The sequence below is a fragment of the Cuculus canorus genome, chromosome 14 (assembly GCF_017976375.1).
Source record: "Cuculus canorus isolate bCucCan1 chromosome 14, bCucCan1.pri, whole genome shotgun sequence".
In the NCBI taxonomy this organism is placed as follows: domain Eukaryota; kingdom Metazoa; phylum Chordata; class Aves; order Cuculiformes; family Cuculidae; genus Cuculus; species Cuculus canorus.
Genome location: NC_071414.1, coordinates 14717143 through 14741935, shown reverse-complemented (window position 1 = coordinate 14741935; position 24793 = coordinate 14717143). Strand labels below are relative to the sequence as shown.

Genomic DNA, 24793 nt, shown 5'->3' with positions numbered 1-24793 from the left:
AGGCATCCCTTCCCTGACCAGGGAGGGTGAGGCTTGGACAGTGCCTGATGTGGCCCCCGGCCACCAGCCTTGCTGGTTCTGGGCGCAACGTTCCCCACCATCTCATCAGAGGAAGAAGCAATGGGTAAGACCAAGGCAGGTAAAACCTGGATGGGTGAATTCCCAAGGACTATTTCTTCTTTTGAGGAAGCTGTGGTTGTGTGAAAAAGATGTTTGTTGGATTATATAGTTTGCTTCTTCCTTCTTTCCCACTGGGAAATCCAGGTAAATGTTAGCTCTGAAAGAGCCAGCGTACAAATGCTGAGCCACTTCATCACACTGAATTCTGCAGAAATCTGTCTTTATGCTTGAGATCCATTTCCTTTTGGGGAAAACTTTCCAAAGCGCTTGGAGGGCTGGAGGAGCATGACTGCCATTGGGTATCAGGGAGATTTCCTCTGATATTGGGCAGGCTGAGTCCTCTCAGTCCCAGTCCTGTCATTGTCCTCCACATCTCCAGTGCTGCCAGCTCAGCCTTAAACCTGAGCAAAGCAGCTGGGGACAGGTCTGGGGCAGGCTGGAATACCACAGGGCATTTGCAAGGAAAAGTGACACACCCCCGCCAATGGACTAGGCACAGACTAGGGAGAAAGGGGAGCATTAAAGGATATTATCAAGGGAAGGAGGTAGTACTGTGGAGTCTGAGGCAGAAAGCTGCTCTCCTGGTACCACACTGCCCTGGGGCATGTGGGGTTGCCCCCTCTGGAACTCTGCAGGGGACATTTCCTAGCATGAAAGTGAGAGAAGAAGCCACAAATGAGCGCTCGTCCACCTCACTGAGGATTTGACCGAGTGTGACAGGGAAAAGCCTGGTGGGCTTTGGGGCTGTAGGATCTCACTGCTGACTCTACAAGGACATCTGAACCCTGGAGATGTGACCTGTGCTCTGGCACTGGGCTCACAATATGCTGGACTCAGCTGCTCACCGTGGGATTGTTTTTTCCCCCAGCATAGTGGGATGTTCTCATCCTACCCAGAGGGACTGATGGCTGTTGAGCATCCCCCTGCCCTGGGCTGGGGATTGTGCTCAAGCAGCACGAGGAGAAGTCACACCTCCAGCCATATCCTACCATAGGAAAATCATCTCAGAGCCAGACAGAAGCTGGGAGCTTCTGGCATCTGCACTTGCACTGCTGCCACCTCTGCTCGGGGCACATGGAATCCCAGTGGCAGGTTGCCTGCAGATTCAGCTCCATCCCTAGAGACCTCATGCATTTGTGGCATGTGTAAGGCAGCAGCTGCTCCTCCTCACTGTCCTGGTCGGGGGCTGAGGTCCTGGACCCCCCCAACCCGCCCTGGTAGGGGTGCGTTTGACAGACAGCCCTTCTCCAGCCTGCCCAGAGCCATCCCCTCCTCCCTCTCATCTCAGCACGCACAACTCCAGGCAAACCTTTCCTCCAGTCCTTCTACCCCCGTGTCCCCCTTCCTTCCTCCACCTCACCAGCCCGGTTGGCAGGGAGGTGTCCCCCCTCCTTGCCTGTTATCGCTTCTCCCGCTCCCCCTTCTCCCTCCCTATTGCCGGAGAAAGCGAGAGGAAAAAGTGTCAGAGCGGGGAGAGCATAGCAACAGGATTCTGGGATGAAGAAGATTCGGCAGCAACATCTTCGGGAGGTGAGAGCCAGAACGTGGGGTTGCCCCTCAGGGCTGGGAGCTGGGCACCGGGGGCAAGGGGTGCCCATCACCCCCCGATCCCTGCCTGGGGAGACTCCACGTGCAGACTTTTCCCTTGCAAACGGGCATAGCGTGTGCGCATGGGGTCGAGGTGGGGTGGTGGGGAGACGGGTGGGGGGCTTTTCATAATGACTGCTCCTGCCTCGCTGCAATTAGCGGAGCACAGAGGCCCAATGCTGCGGGCAGAGCTGCCTTCTCTCTCCCACCCCTCCGCTGAGAGCAGGTGCTGCCGGCAATGATTCATATTGTGTCTGTCTGGGTGGCTGTGGGTGGGCACCCAGGGGCAGAGCTGGCTTCCCACAGCGTGATTCCCTGGGGACGCTGCTCCCCACAGCCCCAGGCACTGCCTGGTCTCAGGGGGTGGTGAGGGTTCCCCCATCGCTGGGATGAGCACAAGGGAGCTGGGCAGTGAGTTTCTCACCTGCAGCTGCGATCACCTTCTCCTCCATGGGATATAAAGAGGTCTGGGTAGTGCAGGACCCTCAACTCCCCTGGTGCCCTTTGGCATTTGGTAGAGCTGGAAACATTTTTATATCCTGCAGGAAACCTTTCTAAAACCCAATTTTAAGGCTTTCCTATCCTAGGCTCCCCTCCACGGCCACTTTGCTCTTACCAGGCTCTTTGGGTCTCCCACTGTGTTGGGCATCATGCCCCTTCTGCAGGTCCCACGTGGATACATGGTGGTGCAGGGTGGCAGAGGCTGGCAGCCACAAGTGCCTCCGGAAGAGGGGCAGATTTAGACTAGACATGAGGATGAATTTCTTCACCATGAGAGTGGTGAGGCACTGGAAGGGAAGTTGCCCAGGGAAGTTGTGGCTGCCCCATCCCTGGAGGGGTTCAAGGCCAGGTTGGATGGGCCTTGGGCAGACTGATCCAGTGGGAGGTGTCCCTGCCCATGGCAGGGGAGTTGGAACTAGATGATCTTTAAGGTCCCTTCCAACCCAAACTATTCTATGATTCTATATGTTGTTGCTGGTGGTGGGTCAGCCCTTCCCAGAGTATGCCAGGCCGTGAGCTCCTGGGGCTTTGCCCTCTGCCAAACCGCACCCCCTAAGCCCAAGGCAGAGTGACTCCAACCTTCAGATGAACGAAAACCCAGCAGAGTTTCATCCTTGACAGGAAGTTCTAGGATATTGGGACATGATGTAAAAAAGCCATCAGTGGCCCGGTGAAAGCCAGCAGCTACCTGATGGCCCTGGCAGCCTTGGGGCTGCCTGCCTTTCTCTGCTGTTGTTCCAAGGCATAGTCTGACTCTTCCTCCTCCCACCTTATTTCCTACAAATTGCTTTTCCACATGACTTTGTGATTGCAAATTCCATTAAAAATTCTCTTTGTCCTTCCAAGGGCTTTCTGAGATACTTGGATTTCTCCGCTGCTGGTGATGCTGTTTAACATTTATTTGGGAATTCATTTAGTCCCGCAGTGATCAGCTAGAATGGAAAGCAGATGTCTAAAGAGTTATTTTCCCCATTCCCAGTGCTACTCAGGACCCTACTGCCTTCCATCACCCAAAAAATACTCTTGCTGAGATCCAGACGGAGAACCTGGCGCTCACACCCACCTGGCGCTTTAGGACCACCAGGTGTAATGCAGGCATCAACCTTCCCCAGTGGCAAAGGAGGAGTTTGCACAACCCAGCCTGCAGCACCCACCCCGGGACCCCAACAGCGTCCCCTTGCTCTCATAGTGATCCCCTTCCCATCAGTGAGGCAGCAGTTTTAATCCCTCCCACCAGACATTTTAGACATATGGAAATTCCTCTTTAATAGAGAAGATCTTTCTGAGGGTCCGAGGATTTCAGGTTGGATTTTGCATAAGAATGTTTCCAAAAGAGCTGAGCGGATGGTTTTTATTCATTTCCTTTGGGGGGGATTATTTGATAGAAACCGGAAAGCTCATAGAGGACAATGATGGGAGCCAGGATTTGGGCTACCTCTTCCTGTACCAACCAGGCTGCTCAGCAGTATCCTCCTGCCTGAGCCGCTGCCCTCCTCTGCCTGCCACAAACTGCCCCACACCTTCCTCGCTCCTTCCCCAGGGTTTTCTGATGAAAGGCTATAAGCATTTGCAACTCTGCGAGCTCTTTGCGCTCTGGACATCTCTGTGATGAGTTTGCTTCAGCCTCAGCCATCTCCAGCCCCAAACCCCTTGTGCTGCCTCCAGCATCACTTGCTCCCTCTCCTGGCCTGCGCTGGGGGAAAGCAGGTTTTGCTCAGCCCTTCTCAGGGCTCTTCCACACTGTAGAGATGCCTTATTTACTTCACTTGCTAAGTGATATTACATCTGAATTAATTTTTAGGTTGTTTTTCTTTTTTTTCTCGAAGAGACTAACAAGCAATTCAAACTAATCTGAAGTGACTCACACTTTACAGACACACTGTGCTCGCATACAGCTCGGATCCGCAGGGGAGAAATCTGGTGCTGGGTGGCATTTCTCCCAGTTAAAATCCACGCATAGAACACTAACAAAATAACTCCACAAAGCCACTTTGAATGGGGACAAAATATGATAAAAAAGTCACATTTTGACTTTAATCTGGCTGGCTTTTCATGGATACGGATGGGTTTTGATCTGGTTTAAGTAAACTGGTTTACAGAAAATAATTAGCACAGGGCAATTTCCTTATGGAAACCGGCTTTTATCTGACAGAGACTAAAGCGCTTTTTCTTCTCAGTGACCTTTGCTTTGCTGACTTCTTTGGGATCACCTTCTGGTGAATAATGGAAAGTGATGCTGTGTTCAAAGCAGACGTTGTTGCTAAGGGAGCTCTTAGGCCTGTGTGTTTATAAGGGTGAGAGAGGAGCCCGGTTTGAAAGATGGCAGTTGAGGGAAAGCAATAGAGCGATATCGTAGCACTAGAGCACTTCAGCTGCTGCCGAGAAAGAAAATTCCTGTTATGACAAAGGCTGAAAGGGAGCATTCATCCTAAAAAAATGCTGGAATCAAGCAGTTGTGCAAGATTTCCAGCGTCCTAAAGAAGAGAGCTATGTGTCTGACTGCTATTTGAGACAAAGATGGACTGGAATCCTTAAATACTGTATTTTACAATTCAAGTGCAGCAAATAGGCCAGGTTTTCTGTGAGTTCTATGGAAAGGCTGTGATTTGGGGCATTTTTGTGCATCACAGTCATGGAGCAGCCTCCGTGTGTGTTTCTCAGCAGCACCCCTGGCCAATGCGTCCCCAGCCTGTCTGGGGACTGCAGTGTCCCTGTGCTTGGGTCTGTCTGACTCCTGAGCAGTCTCTGCTTTCTGCCCTGGGGTCCTAAATTTATGAACTGCACAGCTCCTGCTAAAGATATTAAGGACTGGGGGGAGTCATTATTGAGACACAGATGACAAACCACATCCCCTGACTTCTGAAAAATTAGACTGAGACAGGGACCAGGCCATGTACAGCCTGGGAAAAACCCTGTTAGTCCCTTTCTTTTTTTTTGTTGCTATTTTGTTGATTTTCATTCGATTTCTGATGGATAGCACCTGCATTTAATCGGGTCATGCAGCTCCACCTGTACCCTCCTGCAGCTGTTTAGGATTCAGGCAGAGGTGGAGGAATTAGGTGAGAAGATTTAATGATCTCCCAGCATCCCTGCTTGCTGTTTTTCTGTGATGCAAACCTGGAAAGTAAGAGCTTTCCCAGGCAGTGTAAGGGTGTGTGAAGTATTTTTTTTGGTGGGAAGACCAAACTGTGATGGTCTCATAGCTCCTGTACCCACTTGGCAGGGACTTCTGTGAATACAGGTTTTAGCTGCTGACACGTTTGGGAGGGATATTGCAGAGCAGTCTGTCCATCACCTGCAAACACAGGCTGTACCCACTGTGTGCGCTGGGTTAATTAGCAGGCATGGCCGTGGTTTGGAGAAGTTGCTAAGCCGGAGAGCTGTGCTAAATGGCTGCAGGAGGGCTGCCAGGTAGCAACGGTTTTAGAGCAACAGTATCATATTTCGGTCACATTTTGACTTCTCAACCTGTGTTTCTGAAGCTTTTCTTCTGGCCTTTGCCTGTGATCCAGTGAGGATGGGCTTTTAACGGTAGGTTTTAGTGTAATGCCTTTGCTGAAGCTGTGCAATTGAGGTTGCCTTTGGGAAGAGTTTGTCCCAGCTCATCTGTTCCTCATGAGGTCTGGAGACCAGGTGAGGACAGGTTTACATCTGCATTCCGTGCTTGGGCTGCAAGCAATCTGTGTGTGGTGCTGGCAGCTGGAGAAGTGGGGTGCACCCTGTGAAGAGTGGGAGCCTGCAGCCAACGCCATCAGCAACACAGCTCCTCGTCTCCATGGGAACCGTTAGCAGGAGCATCTTAAGGTCTGGCCAGAGACAAGACCGGGAGGAGAGTAGAGGGCTGCCACCTTCCCCAGGGGCTGCAGCAGGACACCACTGAGCTCTGCTTGTAAACTTGTTCCGATCTCCTGGGGATGTGGAGGTCTGCAGCAGGCTCTGAGCATATGAGCACTCTGGGGCAGGAGGACCTACAACCCTTTGTGGCTGATCCCCCCAAATCCAAGTCTCTTTCCCTCAGCCATATCTTATGGACTCATTCCCTATGATTTCATGCACTCAGGGACATGGAAATTGATGCTTTTGTCTTTCAATAGTCCAGCAAGAAGGGAAGGCTCTTAAATGGGCTCCTGGTGCCCAGTTGGCAGGGTCCCCAGCACCCTTCTGTCTCTGTGCCTTAGTACCAGCTGAACCAAATAAACTCCCAGGCAAAGGCACAGCAACACACAGTGGCACAGGGGAAGGACAGTGATCCCACCCTTTTTTGCTGTCTGGTCTTGCTGAGGTGATGTCTGTGATGGAATCTCATCCACCAGCTGTAGGCTGAGCCTTTCAGCTTTGGTGACTGCCAGTGGGATGGAAGCTGGTGGGGATGCTCTCCCAGATTCAGGAGGCTGAGGTAGACCAAACGTTTTGTTGAGGACCTGATGTACAGACTCACAAACACCAAGGAGCCCTCTTGGTGCATCACCCCAACTCAAATGTGTTGCAGGAGTCTCACATCTTGCTGAGCTGAGGAGGATGGGAACGAGTTAATCTCTGTCCAGCCTAATAGCTGCCTCTGCCTCACTGATCCAGGGCAGATTAGGAAACCTGGAAGGAGTTTGCTCAGCAGCGACAACTGGGAACGCATCACTAAATCTCCACAGTGTAGGCTTTTGACGGTTTGAAAAGTGTGAAAAACACACAGAGCATTTAATGGTAGCCGACTGCTTGGCATAGCAGGAGCTGGGGACATCATGCTGTCCTCACGCCCATGCTCTGTAGGAGATCGGGAAAGTTTGTCACGGCCCCGTTAAAGGATTTCTTGGAAAACTGGGGTTGCAAGATGGGTCCTGGTCTCCCAGGGTGAACCTGGGCCATTGTGCAGTTCCCAGAGGAGTTCTGGTCATGTGGGATCACGTTTATCTTCTTTCCTTGCTTAGCAAGATGTTGGCTTGTGTGGTGCTTGGAGAAATGCTGGGACAAGGTGTCCCCAAGGAACAAATGTTTTGGGGGTCACAAATTCACACCCAAGTTCTTCTCAGCTCTCCTTCCCTCTCTCTTTTTCTTACTCTCTGCTTTTATTCATTCCTCCTCTTCTTTCTGCTCTCTTCCATCCCCTGCTCTCTCGCTCAGCCGATGACACCAGAGCTCCTGGTGAGCCCCAGCAGCCAGGAAGGGGACCTGGGTTCTGAGTGCCCAGAAGACAGAGGGAACTGGACGGGGCGGCTGGATTTCCTCCTCTCCTGCATTGGATACTGTGTGGGCCTCGGAAACGTCTGGAGGTTCCCCTACAGGGCTTACACCAATGGAGGAGGTACTTAGTCATTCTATGGAGTGACCATATCATCCCCTTCCTTGAGCTGGGCTGGTGAGATGTTTCCATGAGAGATTCCCCTTCTCAGAGCACAGACATAGTGTTTGTTGCCCCACATTCCTGCTGTAGGACATCAACAACCTGTACCCATGTGTGGATAGGACTCACCAGCCCATCTCCGCACTCATGGCCTTGCAGACATCCCCACCTGCATGCTGGACTGAATACTACCTGAGCATCCCCCCTGGTTTTCAATAGCTTCTTGGTCTGATATCCTCCAGGACTCAGCAGGACCAGCAAATGCTTCCCAGGTGTAGAAGGAGGGGAGCAAGCCTTTTGCACTGCAAGAGCCCAGTTTGTTCAACTGCTCCTAGAGTAACTGCTTGTCACATGCAATAATGACTGGAGAATTTCAGGGTGTTTGCGAAAGATCCAAGGAGAAAGAGAGTTGGGGTGGGGGAGGAGGGGGAAGCACGGCATAGGATGAACCCCAGCCCATTTCTCCTGTGCCAATGGTGAGCTGTTGCCCCTTGCTGCCTTGTAAATGTTTGCGTAGATCCCTCAGGGCCACAGATATTGAATGAACTTTATTCCCTGTCATAGATGGGCTTGAGGTGTTTGGTCTGTGTTATTTCACAGTGTTTTCCTTGCTTCTTGCAGGAGCTTTCCTGGTTCCTTACTTCATCATGCTGGCCATCTGCGGGATCCCCATCTTCTTCATGGAGCTGTCACTTGGCCAGTTCTCCAGCCTGGGGCCACTTGCTGTTTGGAAGATAAGCCCTCTCTTTAAAGGTGCGTGAGTGAAGTTCAGAGTCTCTGTGGGGGCTCCGGAAGAGCTGCTTGACCAGGACACGGATCACCATCATCATCCCATGACCCTTAAAACTCTTGTTAGAATCAAAGGTTAAATCCTGGGGAAAGGTGGAGCAGTCTGGGCTTCTGTGTTAGCTGTTTTTGTAGATGCAAGATATGTCTGAGACCTATCAGTCTTCAGAGGCTCTGGATGTTGTGTGAAAATCATTAAGCCTGCTAGTGTACAAAATATAGCATCAAAGCTAGGCAATGACTGTCAAAGGCAAGAATAAAATGTTCAAAGAAAAAAAAAAAGGTCACATCAAATACTTTTGCTCTTAACATTAAGCTGGAGTAAAACCATCTGTATGATGCAATAGATCATCAGTTCAGAGAAGGCATGTCCAGAGGGTACAATGGCAGTTAGGGGCTCCACTTGCCAGGTGAACCTCCACCTGTTTAAATGTTTAGCTGCTAAGATCTGACCCTGGTTTTGGATGTGCTACACTCAGAGAGATGGCTCACTTCTTCTTTACCCTCTCCTTCCTCCAGGCGTTGGCATGGGCACGATCCTCATCGTTTCCCTGGTGGCCATTTACTACAATATGATCATTGCTTATGTTCTCTTCTACCTCTTTGCATCCCTCACAAGCGACTTGCCCTGGCAGCACTGCGGCAACTGGTGGAACACCGACCTGTGCCTGGACCACCACGTCATCAAGGCGGGGAACACCACCCTCCCCGTCAACATCACCAACACTGTCAGCCCTAGCGAGGAGTACTGGAGGTAAAGAGCTCAGCCTGACCTGGCCATGGGGATATGGTTGGCATCCAGCCAAGAAGAGCATGGGAATGGGATGAAGGTTGAAGGTCTGTGCTGCACATCTCATGGCATGGTGGACACGCATGGTGGGTACAGTGATGAGCTCTCTTGGCCAGCTGTGGGAGATAATTCAGTTGAGCATTGAGATCATGTCCCTGAGATGTGGGAGGTGTCCATGATCTAGCACTCCTTTGCTGACCCGGAGATATGTTAGACTGAATGCATCCCATGCCTGGACTGGCTGGAGATTTGCTCTCTGGGCTTTTTAAAGTATGGTGTAGAAATTGCACCAATTGCCCCCTTCCCCGGGCAAACAACTGCCAGTTCATTGTTGCTCTCTCATTGCTGGGATTTTTGACTAAACTATTTATGGCAGGAGAGGGCCTTGCTGTGTTCACTGAGGGTATCTGGAAGATTGGGGAGGGGGGCGTGTAGCTGCTCACTTGCAGTTCTTCTTTCACCCTAGCCGATATGTCCTGCACATCCAAGGGAGCTCTGGGATTGGAGATCCTGGGAGGATCCGCTGGAACCTGTGTCTGTGCCTACTCCTTTCTTGGACAATTGTCTATCTGTGCATCCTAAAGGGAGTCAAATCCTCTGGCAAGGTAAGGGCTGGATGGTCTCTTTTGCGAGACCTACAGCGATGCCCACTAGAGCCTGCACTTGTGTGTGCATCTGGGAGAGTGAGACCCATGAAGAACATCAGCAGGACGCAGGCCACTTCAGGGATGGCTTCACACCCAGATGCCAGCAGGGCTAACACCAGTGGCCCTGCTGCATCTCCAGGACCGCAGCTTCGCAGGGTGATGCCAAGCGATGCAGTGTCCCGTCCTGGACTATGGGGGACAGCCATGCTCTCACCCTCAGCTCTCCCAGCTGTTTCTGCTCTCCTGCAGGTAGTGTACTTCACCGCCACTTTCCCATACCTCATCTTGGTGATGCTGCTTATTCGTGGTGTGACGCTGGAGGGGGCCTGGAAGGGGATCCGTTTTTACCTCACACCCCAGTTTGATCACTTGTTGTCTTCCAAGGTGAGCAGGATTTTGTGCAGTTTGTTCAAGACACAAAACTGAACCTTCTTCTGCCACCTCCAGCATGCAACAGAGGCAGTTCCCTTACTTGGTTGCCTTTTCTGGCCACCCCTTGACCCAAAGTCCTCTCTCTTGGTTGCTCCCAGACCACAACTACTTGCCTTTCAGCAGCCTGTCTTTGCTCCACACCTTGTCTACACTATTCTCCTCAGACCTGCTTCCTTCTCACAGGTATGGATTGAGGCAGCCCTGCAGATATTCTACTCCCTTGGGGTAGGCTTCGGGGGCCTCCTCACCTTCGCCTCATACAACACCTTCCATCAGAATATCTACAGGTGGGACTCAGCTGCTGTCTCAGAAAAATCATGGGGTGAGGGGAGCTGTGAATATCTTAGCTGGTGGGTTCAAAGGGGTTCAAAGGCAGCAGTAGCGTGAGGTGCAGCACACGATTGCTCAGTGCTCCTCCTTGCCCAAGTACCTTACAGATACCTGGCAGATCTCACAGACTTGAGAGGGACAGAGGGATTTGTGGAAGAAGATTCTTCTAAGCATCAAGGCACAGTGCCTGGCCTAGAAGTTTTGGGCTGCAGGTGCTGAAGGTTGAGGGTGTTTGAGACTAATTTTGCGTGTTTGTCCTTCACTCAGCATCCATTGCAGGTCACTAGCAGAAAGGAGAATCTCAGTGTTGGACTTTTGCGTGGATCACCTCCACTAGGGAAAGCCAGCTTGGGAGGAACCCCACGAAATGACCCGTGTCATTAGATATACACTGCTTTTGACCCTGGAAAGGGAGGCCCTGGAGGAGAATCATACTGGATCTCCTTACTGTGGCACCTAGGGCAATGCCACTCCACTGTGCAGTGGGGTGGGGTGGGAAGGAGTGGGCATGTTCAGAGCATCTTCTTTCTTCGCTGTAGGGACACCTTCATAGTGACTCTGGGCAATGCCATCACCAGCATCCTGGCAGGGTTTGCCATCTTCTCCGTTTTGGGATACATGTCCCAGGAGCTTGGGGTCCCAGTTAACCAGGTGGCAAAAGCAGGTGAGGCCATACAAAGAGCCCTTCTCCTTCACTCTCTGCCTGGGTTCACTGAGAACCATCCCTTCCAGGATGACATCCAGGGTGTCAGCGTGTCATGTACAGGGAGGGAGGAGGGGAGACCAGTTCCTGCCATGCAAACTTTGAGCAGCATCAAGTAACATCTAACAGAGGCCAGAGAAAGGAGCAGGATTGTTCTCCTGCACCTCTCCACCCTCTGCTGTGGGATCCCTCCTGCCCATCTTGCAAGAGACCTAGCAGGTCCGCAGTACGGCTCTGCTAGGATTCCCTCTCCTCTCCCTCAGCCCTTGTGCCCAATGCCGTCGCTCCCCTTTCACCCTGCTGTCCTTTGCCTCCCCTAGGTCCTGGCCTGGCTTTTGTGGTGTACCCCCAGGCCATGACAATGCTTCCTCTTTCTCCATTCTGGTCTTTCCTGTTCTTCTTCATGCTGTTAACCTTGGGCCTGGACAGCCAGGTAAGGATGGAGCCCACCAAGGCTGCTGTGGTGCCTAGGCAGCCCGGGGGGCTTAGGGGACCTTCTTCTCTGTTGTGTGCAGTTTGCCTTTATGGAGACTATTGTTACGGCAGTGACAGATGAATTTCCCTACTACCTGCGGCCTAAAAAAGCTTCTTTCTCAGCTGTCATCTGCATTGCCCTCTTTCTGATGGGTCTCATCCTCACAACAGAGGTAAGTATGGTGCTGGCTGAATCATGGGGACCAGCTAGGACCTTATTTTATGCAGAGCTTCAGGTAGGGACAGAAGCTGTGACACACGTATTCATGTCAGCTAACAAGGTAGAAGAGAGGCAATTGATGAGTTTGGGCTTCCTGGGGATGTGCGGTCCAAGGGGAGTTATACAGCATTATTCCTGTCCCTGTACCAGTCCCAGAAGGGTGGTGATATCTCCTGTGGTTGCCCGGCTGCTCTCTTCCTCGGTGCCCTTGAAAGGGACCAGAGAGACGTGTCCTCAGAAGTGGGAGGACATGGGTGGGGGTTTATTGGGATGCCGGCTCCAGGGATGCTGGCCACTGTCTTTTGCCTCCACAGGGTGGGATGTACTGGCTTGTCCTCCTGGATGACTACAGTGCTGGCTTTGGTCTCATGGTGGTGGTGATCACTACGTGCCTCGTGGTGACACGTGTCTATGGTAAGGGTGTCTGTGCCCACAGGGGTACAAGGAGGAGTGGGCTGTCTATATGAGGGCAAAGCTTTAGAGGGAGCAGCAGGGAAGCCAGCAGCTTCACAATGGAGCATGAAAAACCTCTGCTCCAAACTCGTGTTTCTTCTTGGCCATCACTGGATTCACCTCTACAGAAATACATGGGGTGCTGACCCTCGTCCCTCAGACAGCACCAGCTCAGCCCCCTTCCTACATATCCTGGTTGGGAGGGGAGACACTTATTTGCTGTAGAGTATTCAGAGCACCACTTTTGGTTGGTGCAAGGCAACCTAGTACAGGTACCTGGCTCTGGAGGAGGGGTCATGGCTTCTGAGTCCCTCTACCTCCTCCAGGCATGAAGAGGTTCTGCCGAGATATCCACATGATGCTGGGCTTCAAACCAGGGCCCTACTTCAGAGCCTGTTGGATGGTCCTGTCACCAGCAACAATGATGGTAATTGCTCATTTGAGGTACTGGATAGTGCTGGAGAGCTGCAGTGCTGCCAGCATCTCTGGATGATCCCCCCTGGTGACAAGTTGCTCTGATGGTGTCTTCTGTCACGGGGACCATTCTGATCCTGCTCAAGGTCTCCAGGCCTTTTTTTTTTTGAGCATAATAGGACCTTCAGAGGGCTCTGGACTGACTTTGTTTTCTTCCCATCCTGTAGGCTCTGCTGGTTTACAACATTGTCAAGTATCAGCCTTCTGAGTATGGCAGCTACCGCTTCCCCACCTGGGCCGAGGTCTTGGGCATCCTCATGGGAGTCCTTTCCTGCCTGATGATTCCCCTGGGCATGGTGGTGGCTGTGCTCCAAGAAGAAGGGACGCTGTGGGAGGTAGGAGGTCTTGGGGCCTGGCATTGCTGAAGAACACTCCAGAAATGTGTGGGGGTGACCATGAAGCCCCTGCTGAACCTGTATCCTCCCAGATTTCTGCATCCTCTCTCCTGGAGGTGTGTGTCTCCATCCCCTCCTTGCTGCCCATGGCATGTGAGAGACAGCACATCCCAGGGCATTTCCAGCCCATGATGCCAGGCAAGCACTGAGTCATGGTGCTTTCCCGCGGGCATCCCCCCTCCAAACCGAGCCTGCCATGCTTTTCTCTCTGGGAAGCACGTTACCCCTAGCGCAGGGCGGGCATGGATGTGTGGGACTTTGCACCCCTTTTGCAGGAGCAATGGCAGAGCAAGGAAGGCAGCTGCCAGCCTGTGCATGGGCAGGATCCCGCTGCTGAAAGGCGTTGCCCACGAGCACGTCACAGAGCTGCTGGCTGCTCTGAGCCTTCCCAGTCCCAGCTGTGCTCTGCTGCTCTCCCCAGGCTGTTAAAAGCAGAGGCAGAAGAGCTCGCTGCCCTCAGCAGGCAGCAAACAGGCTGGACACTGTCTGGCTTGGCGCAGCCAGGAATCACCTTGGCTGAGCTGAACCCCTTGCCCGGGTATCTCTAACACCACAGAGCCGTAGCCGTGCAGTCACCGCTAGCTCCTGCAAGCCCCACCAGCACCCATAGACCATACTATGTCCCCAGGCCACAGCGGAGCCTTTGTACAGAGCTGCCTTTCCAAAAAGCTTCAGGATAGCCTTTTAGCCTCACTCCATCCTCATTGAGGCTCTTCCAGTCCCCTGGGGTTGGCAGAGCACATTGTTCCCAGGATGGGTGGGTGAGATGCCAGACGTGGGTGCAGACTGGGGATTGGAGTGGTGGCCAGTGCAGGGTGGCTGTGCTCCCTCCACCTTTCTCTTTGCAGCGAGTCCGGCAGGCCAGCCGACCCACCATGGACTGGGGCCCATCGCTGGAGGAAAACAGGACTGGCATGTACGTGGCGAGCCTGGCTGGCAGCCAGTCCCCCAAGCCGCTGATGGTCCACATGCGGAAATACGGGGGCATCACCAGCTTTGAGAATACGGCCATCGAGGTGGACCGAGAGATAGAGGAAGAGGAGGAGTCCATGATGTGAGGGAACCCAGCACCCTGCAGGCTGGAGACGGGGCTCAGCCCTCAATTTGGACAGGTTGCACTGCAGCACTTCAGGATGGCTTGGGGAAGGAGGGCATTCAGGGAGCAGTCAGAAGCTGCCAGCTCCACTGCCCTCCTCACCACTGCCCCAGCCCCACCAGGAAAGAGCTGCTGCCCATCCCGGTGCCCCCAGGTTGTTTCTGTTCAGCGCTGGCAAGCTGTGTGACAGTCTGTGTGTTCATGTGATAGTGTCTGGTGCAAATGTCTGAGCTGCCTCACTCCCACCCTCAGCCCCAGCCCTGCCTTCCCCATGTAGGGATGCTCAGGCTGCAGGGATGCTGGGGCTGCAGGAGACAGGCGGGAGGAGAAGGTCCTCTGAGTTGGTTTGTTCTCTGCTTGTGTGTATTTAACTCCAATAACCCACAAACACATGTGAGAAAGGTCTGAGGACAGCATGTGCTGATGTGCGTTGCTTACACGGAGGTACTCCAGCAAAACCAGCAAAAATCAGTGTCCTGCCAAAGAAAACTGACCTCATAAATTAGCTGTTAAAAACAATAGGAAGGGGAAAAAATGTTTTGTAAACAAACCAGCTTGAGCCTTTCCAAGCCTGTAGGTCCCCCAGGAACCTCAGTGGGTCAGGGGCCCCTGGTGCCTGGTAGCGCTGGGGTGAGTAGAAGGAAGGGAAGGAGCTGAGGCAAGGCAGAGGAATGGAAAAGACTGGGTGCAGGAGCATACATTCCGCATGTGTACAGAAGGTCAGGGACAGGTCTCAGATGGAGCTGGTGCCAAAGGAGGAAGCGTGTCTGTCCCTCCAGGGGAACCCAAGGGCTGTTTGCAGCCCTGGGCACTGTTTTTCCCAGGGAAAGTCAAAGGACTGGGTTTCAGGGCCTATGTGTGATTTTGGGGTAGCTCGGAACCGGGCTCGTGCCCCAGCAACGTCAACTCCTGCCAACACTGCTGGGTGGTGCTGGGGAGCTCCTGGATGGGGCTATTCAGACCTGACACTGCCAATCCCCATCACCCTGGTGTTGTGTGTGCCTTCCCCCATGTCCGTTGCTTGCCATTAAAAAGCAGTGTGTGACACAAGCTTTGCCTGTGTTTTTTGGGGGGATCCTCAGCATGCAAGCACTGCGTCCCCCCGCATGAAAGGAGCTCACATAACACACAAGAAGGACACATCCATGGGGCTTCCAGGGATGAGGGGGCAACAGCATCCCCCTGGGCTTTGTCCTGCAATTCTCTGCTTTGGTTGGATAAAAGCCAAAAACCCAGCATAAATGGAAAAATTAGGGTTTCTTTCAGGATTATGCATGTGGCCCTGAGTCCAGTGCTGCAGGCTGGACCTCCAGGGTGAATCCTGGCACAATGTTAAGGGTTTTCCTTAACAGCCCTTCCCTGTGGTGGGGGAGATTTAATTCCTCCCTGCCTCTCTGAGAGCGTAGGGCTGCTTCGACACCTCCTCTTCCTGCCCATCCACCTCCCCATGCCCAGGGATGCTTCCCATCTTGCTCTGCCCTTCCTTTTCCCTGCAGGACCACCAATAGTTTTCCATGTCCTCCTTGCCATATGCCACCATGGCTGTGACGATGGGGGGACCCCAGCCCTAGCTTCCCTGGGTGCGTGGGGCTCTGGCAGCACGACCGTGCTGCAAAGCACCTTCCATGGCTGTCCCCCAGGTTAATCATTAGAGACCAGCCATAAAAGTGTCGCTGATGGAAAGTTCAGGCCGTGGCGGCTGGGGAGCGGGGAGGGCCTGCCATAAACATTTATGGCCCCAATGAATCCCTCGCTCTAACCTTGACACTATTTACTGAGCAGGAGGCCTCGGGAGGTCATGGTGTTGCCCAGCCATCACAGTGGGTGCTGTGTGGAGACCCCAGGCTGGGTTGGTCCTGGTGAGGCACACACGTGGGTCTGCAGAGTGTGATGGAGCAGGTGACAGGCTCGAGCATTTTACGATGTCACTGCCAGCCACAATGTGCTGGAGCAACAAGGAGAGCCTGACACCCTCCCAGGACAAAGATGGAGGTGCCTTGGGCTGAGCAAGCTGCTCCAGTCTCTGCGTGTTTCCTACCTGTGTGAGGTCCTGCCGCATTCCTTCAATCACTCCTGAAATCCCGGGATCCTCTGATCTCTCAGTTGACAGCAGCTATCAGTCACTGTTGTGTTGCAGAGCGGTGGGAAGGCCTGAGCAGAGACTATGCTGAGGATGTGGTGGGGATCAAAACTGTCAGAGGGGAAACTGAGGGCCAAGGGCACCAGGGCAGTGGCACAGCCAGAGGACATGTCCCTGCGCACAGGCAGATGTGGGACTTGCTCATGGCAGCACACCCTGCTCTCAGGAACAGTGGTGTATCCATATCCCTAAGTGTGGCCTCAGATCATTAGGAAGATGTGCCAGGGGAGGGCTAGGATGGACATGAAAAATTTTTTTCACAGAAAGGGTTATCAGGCCCTGGCAGAGGCTGCCCAGGGAGGGGCTGGAGTCACCATCCTGGAGGGATTTAAAAGACAGGTAGACGAGGTGCTCAGGGACGTGGTTAAGTGGCAGACAGGGATAGTTGGACTCGGTGATCCAAGAGGTCTTTTCCAACCTAGTGATTCTATGATTAGGGAAAGATTCTTCTCCCAGAGGGTGGTGGAGCACTGGAACAGCTCCCAGGGAAGCAGTCACAGCTCCAAGCCTGACAGTATTCCCGAAGGGCTTGGACGACGCCGTCAGACACGCGATGTGAGCATTGGGTTGTCCTGTCCTGTGACTCGAGAATCTCTGTGGGTCCCTTCCAGCTCCAGGACATTCTATGACTCTCTGGCCTGCGGTGCAACGCAATGTGCCCACACTCCGTCCCCTCCACCGCCCCCCGGGGATGCCCCGGGCCCTCCCCCAGGCTCCCAGCAGGACCTCGGCCGCTGGGGCCGCGGGGGCCGCGGGGTGGTGCTGCCCCCTGCTGGGGACACGGGCAGCCACAGACTTCCTCACCCCGCGCAGCGGGACCTCGGCCGCCACCGGACCCCCCGAGCACCTCATCTACCCGTCTTTTAAACACCTCCAGGGATGGAGATGCCACCACTCCCCTGAGCAGCCTGTGACAGGGCCTCACCGCCCTCATTGTGAAGAAGTTCTTCCTAATGTCTAGCCTAAATCTTCCCTCTTCCAATTTAAAGCCGTTCCCCCTTGTTCTATCACCATGCTCTTGTAAAACACCTCTCCCCAGTTTTTTTGTAGCCCCCTTCAGGCACTGGAAGCTGCTCTAAGGTCTCTCTGGAGCCTTCTTTTCTCCAGGGTGAGCACCCCCAGCCTGTCGAATCTGAACCTGCCCTGGAGCCCTGTTGCAACTTGAGGACCTGTCACTTGAGAGAACAGACCAGCACCCACCCTGCTACAATCTTCTTGTGCGCAGTTGTAGACAGTGGTAAGGTCTCCCCTCAGCCTCCTTTTCTCCAGGCTAAACATCCCCAATTCCCTCAGCCGCTCCCCATAACCCTTGTTCTCCAGCTCCTTTCCCAGCCTCACTCCCCTTCTCTGGACACTCTCCAGCACCTCAGTGTCCTTCTTGTAGTGAGAGGCCCCAAACTGAGCACAGTATGGTAGGGGGGAGGGCAGCGCCCCAACTTGGGCACACCTGGCAAGCAGAGGGACCACAGCTGGGACTGTGGCACCTTGGTCCCCCCCGGGTACCAGCCTGTCTACATGGGCAAAGCCCAGCAGGTGCCCCCAAGAGCCTCTCCAACCCACCCTGGGCTTGACTGAGGCTTCCTGTGTCCCACACACTGCAGCACCAGCTCCCAGAAACTCTTGTTTGAGCAAGGGTGACAGCTTGGCCCCCACCCCCAGCCAGGCCCAGGCAGCTCATGGGGTCTCCCAGACACCTACAGACCCAGATCGCTCTTCCTGGGGAGAGGACCAGGTTGGGGTGAGGCAAATTGGGGGATGAAATCAAGCCCCGAGCTCTCCCACAACCCCAGTGATGCCACAGAGAGGAGCAGGCAGTGCCCAGGGTACCAGCATCCCGCAGACTCTATCCCAGCCTTGATGCTTTCGAGGACAGGAGTGCGGTGACGGAGGGACAAGGCGGTGGCAGACAGTCTGAGTCACTACAGTGACGGAGAATCACCCGTTTCCATGCTCAGAAGTTGGTAGCTATTTATTGCACTTGAACACCAAGAATAAAACAGACACTCGCCCTCCCTCCCGCACCCCCCACCCCTCCCTGCCACCCTCCCCAAACAGAGCATCCGATTTGAGCAGTGATCATTCTGTTCACAGCCACAGGTTCCGAAGAAACAAAGGAAAAGGAAACAAAATCAATCCCTCCCCCCCACATCAAGCTCCCGCTGAATCCAACACGGTCACACTGCTCGACAGTTCGAGTGCATGTACAAAAAGATCAGAGAAAGGCTTCAGCTGCAACCGTACGGACTGACAGACACGAGGGGACAGGCAGTTACCCCTCCCCGGGGCCTGATTGTTTTGTTACGTGACAAAGCTTGGTATACTCTTAATTATAATATATTTTTTGCAATCATCTTAAATAAATATTTCCATAGAGATTTCCTGTAAGTATATATTTTTATATATATAATATATAAGAGAGAGAGAGATATTTCATTTTTTTCTTAAACCACTGTTATTTTCCCTGCTTGTCCATAAAATGTTACAAAAGCCCTAAAGTTGTGCAACAGTTAGAAAAAAGGGACAACAACCCAAAGAAGGAAAGAGCCGCTCAATACAAACCCCTCCACCACCCCCTCTTCCACTCCTTGTCAATCTGCACGTGGGAAGGACATTCAGCCAAAGGGAAGGGAGCCGGTGGGACATCTTCAGGGGACAGAGGGACACCAGCCCCTCCTCTGACATTCCCACAGCCTGTTCACATCTAGGTTTCCTTGTCTGGTACGGATGGGCTGTAACCTGCACCTTTGGAAATGGGTAATGGCAAGGTCCCTACCGTGCTAGGAGGAGGATGGTTGTTGCATCAAGAGAGTGGTGTATGCCATGAAATGTGCCCTGCGGTGGAGAAGAAGGGTTAACGCAGTTCCTGGGATGATCAGAGGAGATGGTTATGGGATCTTTTGCTGACAGAAACCTCTTGGTCCTTGGGGCTATGTGGCTGCCCTCTTAAGCACAGCACTGCTGTTTGCTGGTCCTCTCCAGCAATCCTGCCATGGCTGCAGAGCAGACCATGAGCTCAAAGCAGGAGCAGATGGGTGCTTCTGCCTGCTCCAACCTCTGGGGCTCCATGGGGACATCAACTTGTGGAGGGCAAAGGGAGGGGAGGCAGGTTTGGGGTCAGGTGGGGGTTCAGTGCCTGGCAGAAGGGGCATTTACTCCAGGTAGTGGGAGAAAGACAGCTCTCCTGGCTGTGCCTGTTTGGGGTAAGGAGCAGAATGCCTGCTCCTCCGCAAAAAGCAGAGGCACAGGAGTGCCCTCTTCTTCCAGAGTGGATGCATCAGCAAGACCTGAGAAATGATGATGTTGCAGCTGGACCCTGGCAGCCAAGAATGGAAAACATGTGAATCCCAAGCCCACCTGTGGAGCTGGGAGCCCAAAACCACCACAGCAAGTGCTTCCGCTCAGATATCCCCTGTGGTCTGAGAAAGGTGAAAGAGATGATCAGGTTGGGGAACTGCTGAGATTGGTTTGACCCAGATGGCGAAGTGACCAGATGAGCCAGGTTCTGTCTGTATCAGAAAGTGAAATGTGCCACACCCTGATCTCCAGCCTTGAAGCCAATGAGGACAGGAAATCTGTGGTGGTAAACTCCATCCCAACAAGGTGACCTTGTCCATATTGCTTATTGGAACATGCTCTGGACCTTGTCATCACTTGAACCATGGTGGAATTATTGGGGTGATGCCAGTGAGCACATACCAGGGACTGTGCCAACAGCTTAAAAGTACAGACTTAATGCGAGCATCCCTGGTTGTGTGAGAACAAGAAAGGTGGTGGCAGCTGATTATTTGTTTAGTTTTACTGCAAGTTTAGGAGAAATCAGGAAATGTGAAGGAAGACAGATATAGAAGCTGTCCACCACGTCTACTGAAAGAAAGGGTGCTGACGTATCAGTGCTTGCTCAGAGATGCTCTGGAAAAGGAGGGAAAGTTGGGGAAGAGGAACCAGGCAGAACAGACCCCTAAAGTGCAGGTGCTTAATGCTGCCGGCGTGGGCAGGTCAGGAAGTCGGGTCTTCCTTGGTCGGGCTTCAGATTGACAGGAAGACTAGAAAGGAGTTGAAACCCCAGACTCTGCTTCCCTTGGAAAGGATCAGGAGTATTTTAAGTGGTGCAAGGATATCCAGCTGCCTCCAGAGGAACCTGTCCTTGGGGAGATGGCTATAGGGAAGCCTCAAGGACAAACCACCTCCGAGAAGACAACTCAAAGCCTCCCTGGAAACCAAGATGTTCCTTCCTAGCAGCGATTGCCCAAAGTGTGCTCTCCATGAAAGGAAATTGTTCCTACTCCAGCATCTCATCCATCATCCTCAGAAAACCTCTGTGCACCCTCTGTCCCAGACCTTCCTCCACTAACAGCTGCTGGAGCAGCTTCACCCTCACAGCCCACCTCAGGTCCACGCTATCAGCAGCTCCAGAACCAGGCTGATAGCATTTCTGCCTTAAGCCCCCATGCAGAGCCATGCTCTGACCTCCTCCTTCATCATCCATCTCATACTGATCCCCAGAAATACTCCTGACGCCCAGAGAGCCTGAGCATCAGGAGGTGGATGAGGCATTTCAGACACAGCTCTGGAGAGGGAGAGAGAGAACTGTGAAAGAGCTGAGCCCTTCCTTTAAAAAATAAAAAACACTTCAGCACTACATGACTACAGGAAGAAAAACAGATCTGTAAAAACAGCCAGACTCTATTTTAAAAGCTAATCCTCTCCCTGCATGGATTTCCCTGCTTTGGGGACCATCTCTTGTGGGCCAATGCAGCTCCACAGTCAAACAGCACAGGTCCACCGAGGGCAGAGGGATGCCCATTTACACCTGTGGAGAACCTGTGATTTGCCCCAAAAAGGCATCTCCTACACACATTTCCAGCAACCATTGCACTGCTGGCACAGCAGGACACACCGGAACACCTCTCGGGGCCTGTTCATGCCCCAATGGTTTGGATTTCTACCCCTCGATCCAGTGGGAAAATATTTTTGCAGTCTGCAAGGATGCGGCTGCATTTTGCATGGCAGCCATCCCTGCCTCGACAGTGAGAAAAGCATTCAAAACCACAGAAAAGGCAAAATACACGCTCAGAATTTACATGGAGAAAACATTTCCTTTTTTTTTTCTTTTTTTTTTCCTCTTTTTTATGACCAAAACAAGGTTTTTTTGTTCATTTCTTTGTTTTTCAACACACGCACCATCTAGAAAGTTAAACGCCATGCAGATGAAGAGAGTGCAGCTAGAAAGTCCCCCAGGGCAGCAGCGCTGCAGGAGTCTCACATCAACGAGCAGAGGTTCCAGTAGGAAAAAAGAGAACAAGAAACGGAAGAACTGCCGGGAAAACACCCATCCTCAGACCTCTTCCTGACAACAAAGAGGTGAGACCAAAATTCTCCTTCCCAGCCACATCTTCTGTCCTGAAAGCCATGTCCCAGTGGCTCCCCAAGAGCCACTGCTGGGGTTTGCCCTGGAGGAAGACCCGTGGGGTGCAGGAAGGTGCCCTGGGGAGAGGGGTGCCCCTAGAGGTGGGTGCTCTGGGCAAGTGGGTGTCTTCACCCACCCAGTGCCGCAGGACGAGGTGGGGCCAGCAGCCATGCCGCTCTGGCAGGGGCATCGTGGCAGCACAACCCCTCTCCAAATGTAAACGCAACAGAAAAACAGCAACGCCCAAGATTTCCCCCTTTCCCTAAACAGTTGAATGTTTCTAGTTATTACATAAAGATCCATTTCAGCAAATACTCAAAATCAAGTTACGAAATACACGGTAGGTTGTTTTCTTTTCCCTATAAAAAGGCATGCGCTCAAAGTAGAAGACAGCTAAAGGCTTGTTTGTTTTCTTCGAAGCACGATCAGATTCTGCAGAGTTTTGTTATTACACTTCATAAAGCTTGCATTCCTCGTCATCGCTGGAAGGAGTTGTATGGGCGATGGAGGTTTGCGCCCCAAATTGGTGGCCAGCTCAGCTGCCCCTGTCCCAGCCTGGGAGTCGGCCATGGAGGAGTGCTGGGTGCTGCATGCGAAGAGCAGGACTGGGTGCTCAGCGGGGCTGGGTACTGGGATAAGAGATCCAGGCTGGATAGTGGGTGAGGAGGAGGGTGTGGGAGTGATTCTACCACCACAGCACGGCTGAGAGAGCCCCAGCTCCCAGCCCTGCCAATGTGGTGCCAGGAAGCAGCCGCCTTTCTACTCCTCTCTTCTCCCAGCTTCACTGGTCCCTACTCCGAGGGGAGAAGGGAGGAAAGAGGGAGAGCATCCCTCTTGGCATGACAGCCACTTGGAGCCAGGGCGTAAACCTATTCACCCTTCTGAGAAAGAGCCAGCCTGCGCTCCTGGGAAGGGAAAATAAAGATTGCCTTTACTCACCCATCTGCACACTGCCCTCCTCGTCCAGGGGCACAAAGAAGCTGGACTTTGCAAAGGGTTTAAACTGCGGTTCCCTGGCCAAGGCTGCTGGGATGCAGGAGAGCTTGACTCAGGAGCAAGTGGGAGCCACGGTGGCACATGGGGACCTCAATAGCAGCAAAGCAAACTCCACCGGTGCACAGGGAGGTTGTGGCACAGAGTGGCTCAAAACTGCCCCCTTGCTTCCTCTTCCTCAGGGGCCTCCCAGCAGAGGTTGAGATGGAGGTGGATGATGAGTCCAAGCCCAATTCAGGAGACGTGCCAGGCAGTGGAGGGTCGCAGTAACTCCATGCAAATGGGGATGAAGGCCTTTACCCTGGCACACATCATCTCGCTGGACAGATGCTTGGGTTTAGGTTTATGGTTTCTCTTTTTGTGGTTCATGCAGAGGAAGGGGACCCAGTGCCACGGCCTCAGTGAAGTGGGAGGGTTCAATGGGATGCTTGCGTGGCGCCAGCAGAGCTGTTGCGTGTGTGCGGTGAGAAGCGGGGGGTTATTCCAGCACGAACCAAGCAGCAGAGTCAACAGCCAAAGTCCCATAGGTAAAGATGTTGGAGGAGGTCTCCCCTTGATAGTCAGTCAGTGACAAACCCCACATGGGCAGGACCACGCTTCAGCTGCAAAACACAAACCAGGCAGAGAGGGAGGTTGCTTCAATCAACCCTTCGACAGAGCATCCCTCTCCCCATCAGATCCCACCTGCTCTGCAGCCTCAGTGCCACAAGAAGCCCACACCATCCCTTCCATTCCCCCCCTTGCCCCATCCCCGGAGCCTCACAGGGCTTACTGCGGTAGGACAGAGGGTGCGCCGGATCTGTGGAAGTGGACGATTTGCCATTTGCCATCCCGACGGTGCCAGATACGGGTTTCCTCGGACTGGGCAGTGCGGGGGATTCCTCCTGCGTCCACATACTGTGTGATGCGGATGTAGGCAATGCAGGCAGACTCGTCTCCCATCAGGTGGATGTGGGGGTTCAGGATTGTCGTGTGCACGGGCTTGCTGTTCCGGGACCACACTGGAAAGGGGATGAGTACAGACAGCTTTGGGCAGGGGCAGGAGTTTGGGTGGATCTTGCCCAGGAGGCAGCAGCGTGGGAAGGGAAGATGCTTGCGTTAAGCTCTCTACTTTGAGGGGCTGAGTAAATGCTACACGGGTGTGTTCAGGATGGGTCCATTAGAAAACAGCTAACCACACAACTCCTCTGCATACAGATCAGCCCTAGCTGGCCTAACAGACTTGATTCATCTCCCACTGAGATCTTCCAGATCAGCCAGAGATGCTCCCAAAGCCACCCTTACTCGCCTCTCTCCAGCAAGCTGATGGAGATCAGTACACAGCTGAGCCCATGGGAGGTGGGAAGGGTCCCTTGGGAGGCAAGGGGGCTGCTTACGGTTTTCAAAGTAGAATCGGTGGAAATCCAGGCCTTCCACAAGGTTGCCCAGAGCCTCGGGCTCAAAAGCAGTCATCCCAGGGTCACACATCTTCCTGGGGAGGCAGGAAAGGGAGAGAAAAATAAGAGGTTACCTCACTGCTTCTGACTTGAGAGCCTGCAAAACCCAAATGGCTCGTGCTTAGGGTAACACTCCCTCAGCCTGAGACCAAGATGCCTCCACATCAGTGAATAATTTAAGCAGAAGTCTAACCTCTTCCCTGCTCTCTGCATAAAGCCCACCCCCACTTCACCTCCAGCCCTTTGACTATCCACCATTTCCAACTAAACCTCCCAAAACACTGTCATCTTCTTTGTAATAAAGGAAAACAGCAGGGAAAAACTCATATTCTCTGCTCTGTATCAAAATATCCCTGCTGCAATTCTCTGAGGCAGGGATGAAGACCTGCACTTGCTCAGAAATCACTAATTAAATAGGCCTTGGACACAGAAGAAACGTACTGTGAGGAGCATCAGCTCAGTGAGTAGAAAGCA

General features: G+C 53.1%; 2 protein-coding genes across 7 annotated transcripts in view; one reads left to right on the top strand and one right to left on the bottom strand.

The window, feature by feature from the left end:
• Positions 1-1384: 1384 nt before the first annotated feature.
• On the top strand, positions 1385-15364 carry SLC6A7 (solute carrier family 6 member 7). Of its 4 annotated transcripts, XM_009561171.2 has the most exons (14): positions 1389-1650; positions 7324-7504; positions 8165-8296; positions 8849-9083; positions 9586-9724; positions 10016-10150; positions 10382-10485; positions 11068-11192; positions 11552-11664; positions 11747-11878; positions 12240-12339; positions 12705-12805; positions 13020-13187; positions 14096-15364. In XM_009561171.2, the coding sequence occupies exons 1-14, from the start codon at positions 1618-1620 to the stop codon at positions 14303-14305; spliced, it is 1908 nt and encodes a 635-aa protein (XP_009559466.1). In that variant the 5' UTR covers positions 1389-1617; the 3' UTR covers positions 14306-15364. The 4 variants fall into 4 exon arrangements, 2 of the variants coding, with proteins under 2 accessions (XP_053935996.1, XP_009559466.1); XM_054080021.1 differs by having other exon boundaries at positions 1387-1650; positions 9586-10150; XR_008452348.1 differs by lacking the exon at positions 12705-12805 and having other exon boundaries at positions 1386-1650; positions 9586-10150; positions 14096-14233.
• A 3168-nt stretch (positions 15365-18532) lies between these two features.
• CAMK2A (calcium/calmodulin dependent protein kinase II alpha) overlaps positions 18533-24793 on the bottom strand; it is a 35729-nt gene continuing 29468 nt past the window's right edge. For 2 of the 3 annotated variants that reach the window (XM_009561182.2, XM_009561189.2), the window contains 3 exons: positions 24260-24354; positions 23647-23884; positions 18533-23485 (listed from right to left, as the gene is read on the bottom strand). In XM_009561182.2, the coding sequence (XP_009559477.1) occupies positions 23652-23884; positions 24260-24354 (328 nt within the window). In that variant the 3' untranslated portion in view covers positions 18533-23485; positions 23647-23651. The remainder of the gene's footprint in view (positions 23486-23646; positions 23885-24259; positions 24355-24793) is intronic. The other variant, XM_054079413.1, reaches the window with a different exon arrangement.

Coding starts and splice junctions, on each gene's coding strand:
- SLC6A7 (XM_054080021.1), top strand. CDS start 1,618: ATGAAGAAGATTCGGCAGCAACATCTTCGGGAG. Junction 11,665..11,746: donor CCTTGGGCCTGGACAGCCAG/GTAAGGATGGAG, acceptor TGTTGTGTGCAG/TTTGCCTTTATGGAGACTAT. Junction 12,806..13,019: donor TGTCACCAGCAACAATGATG/GTAATTGCTCAT, acceptor CCCATCCTGTAG/GCTCTGCTGGTTTACAACAT.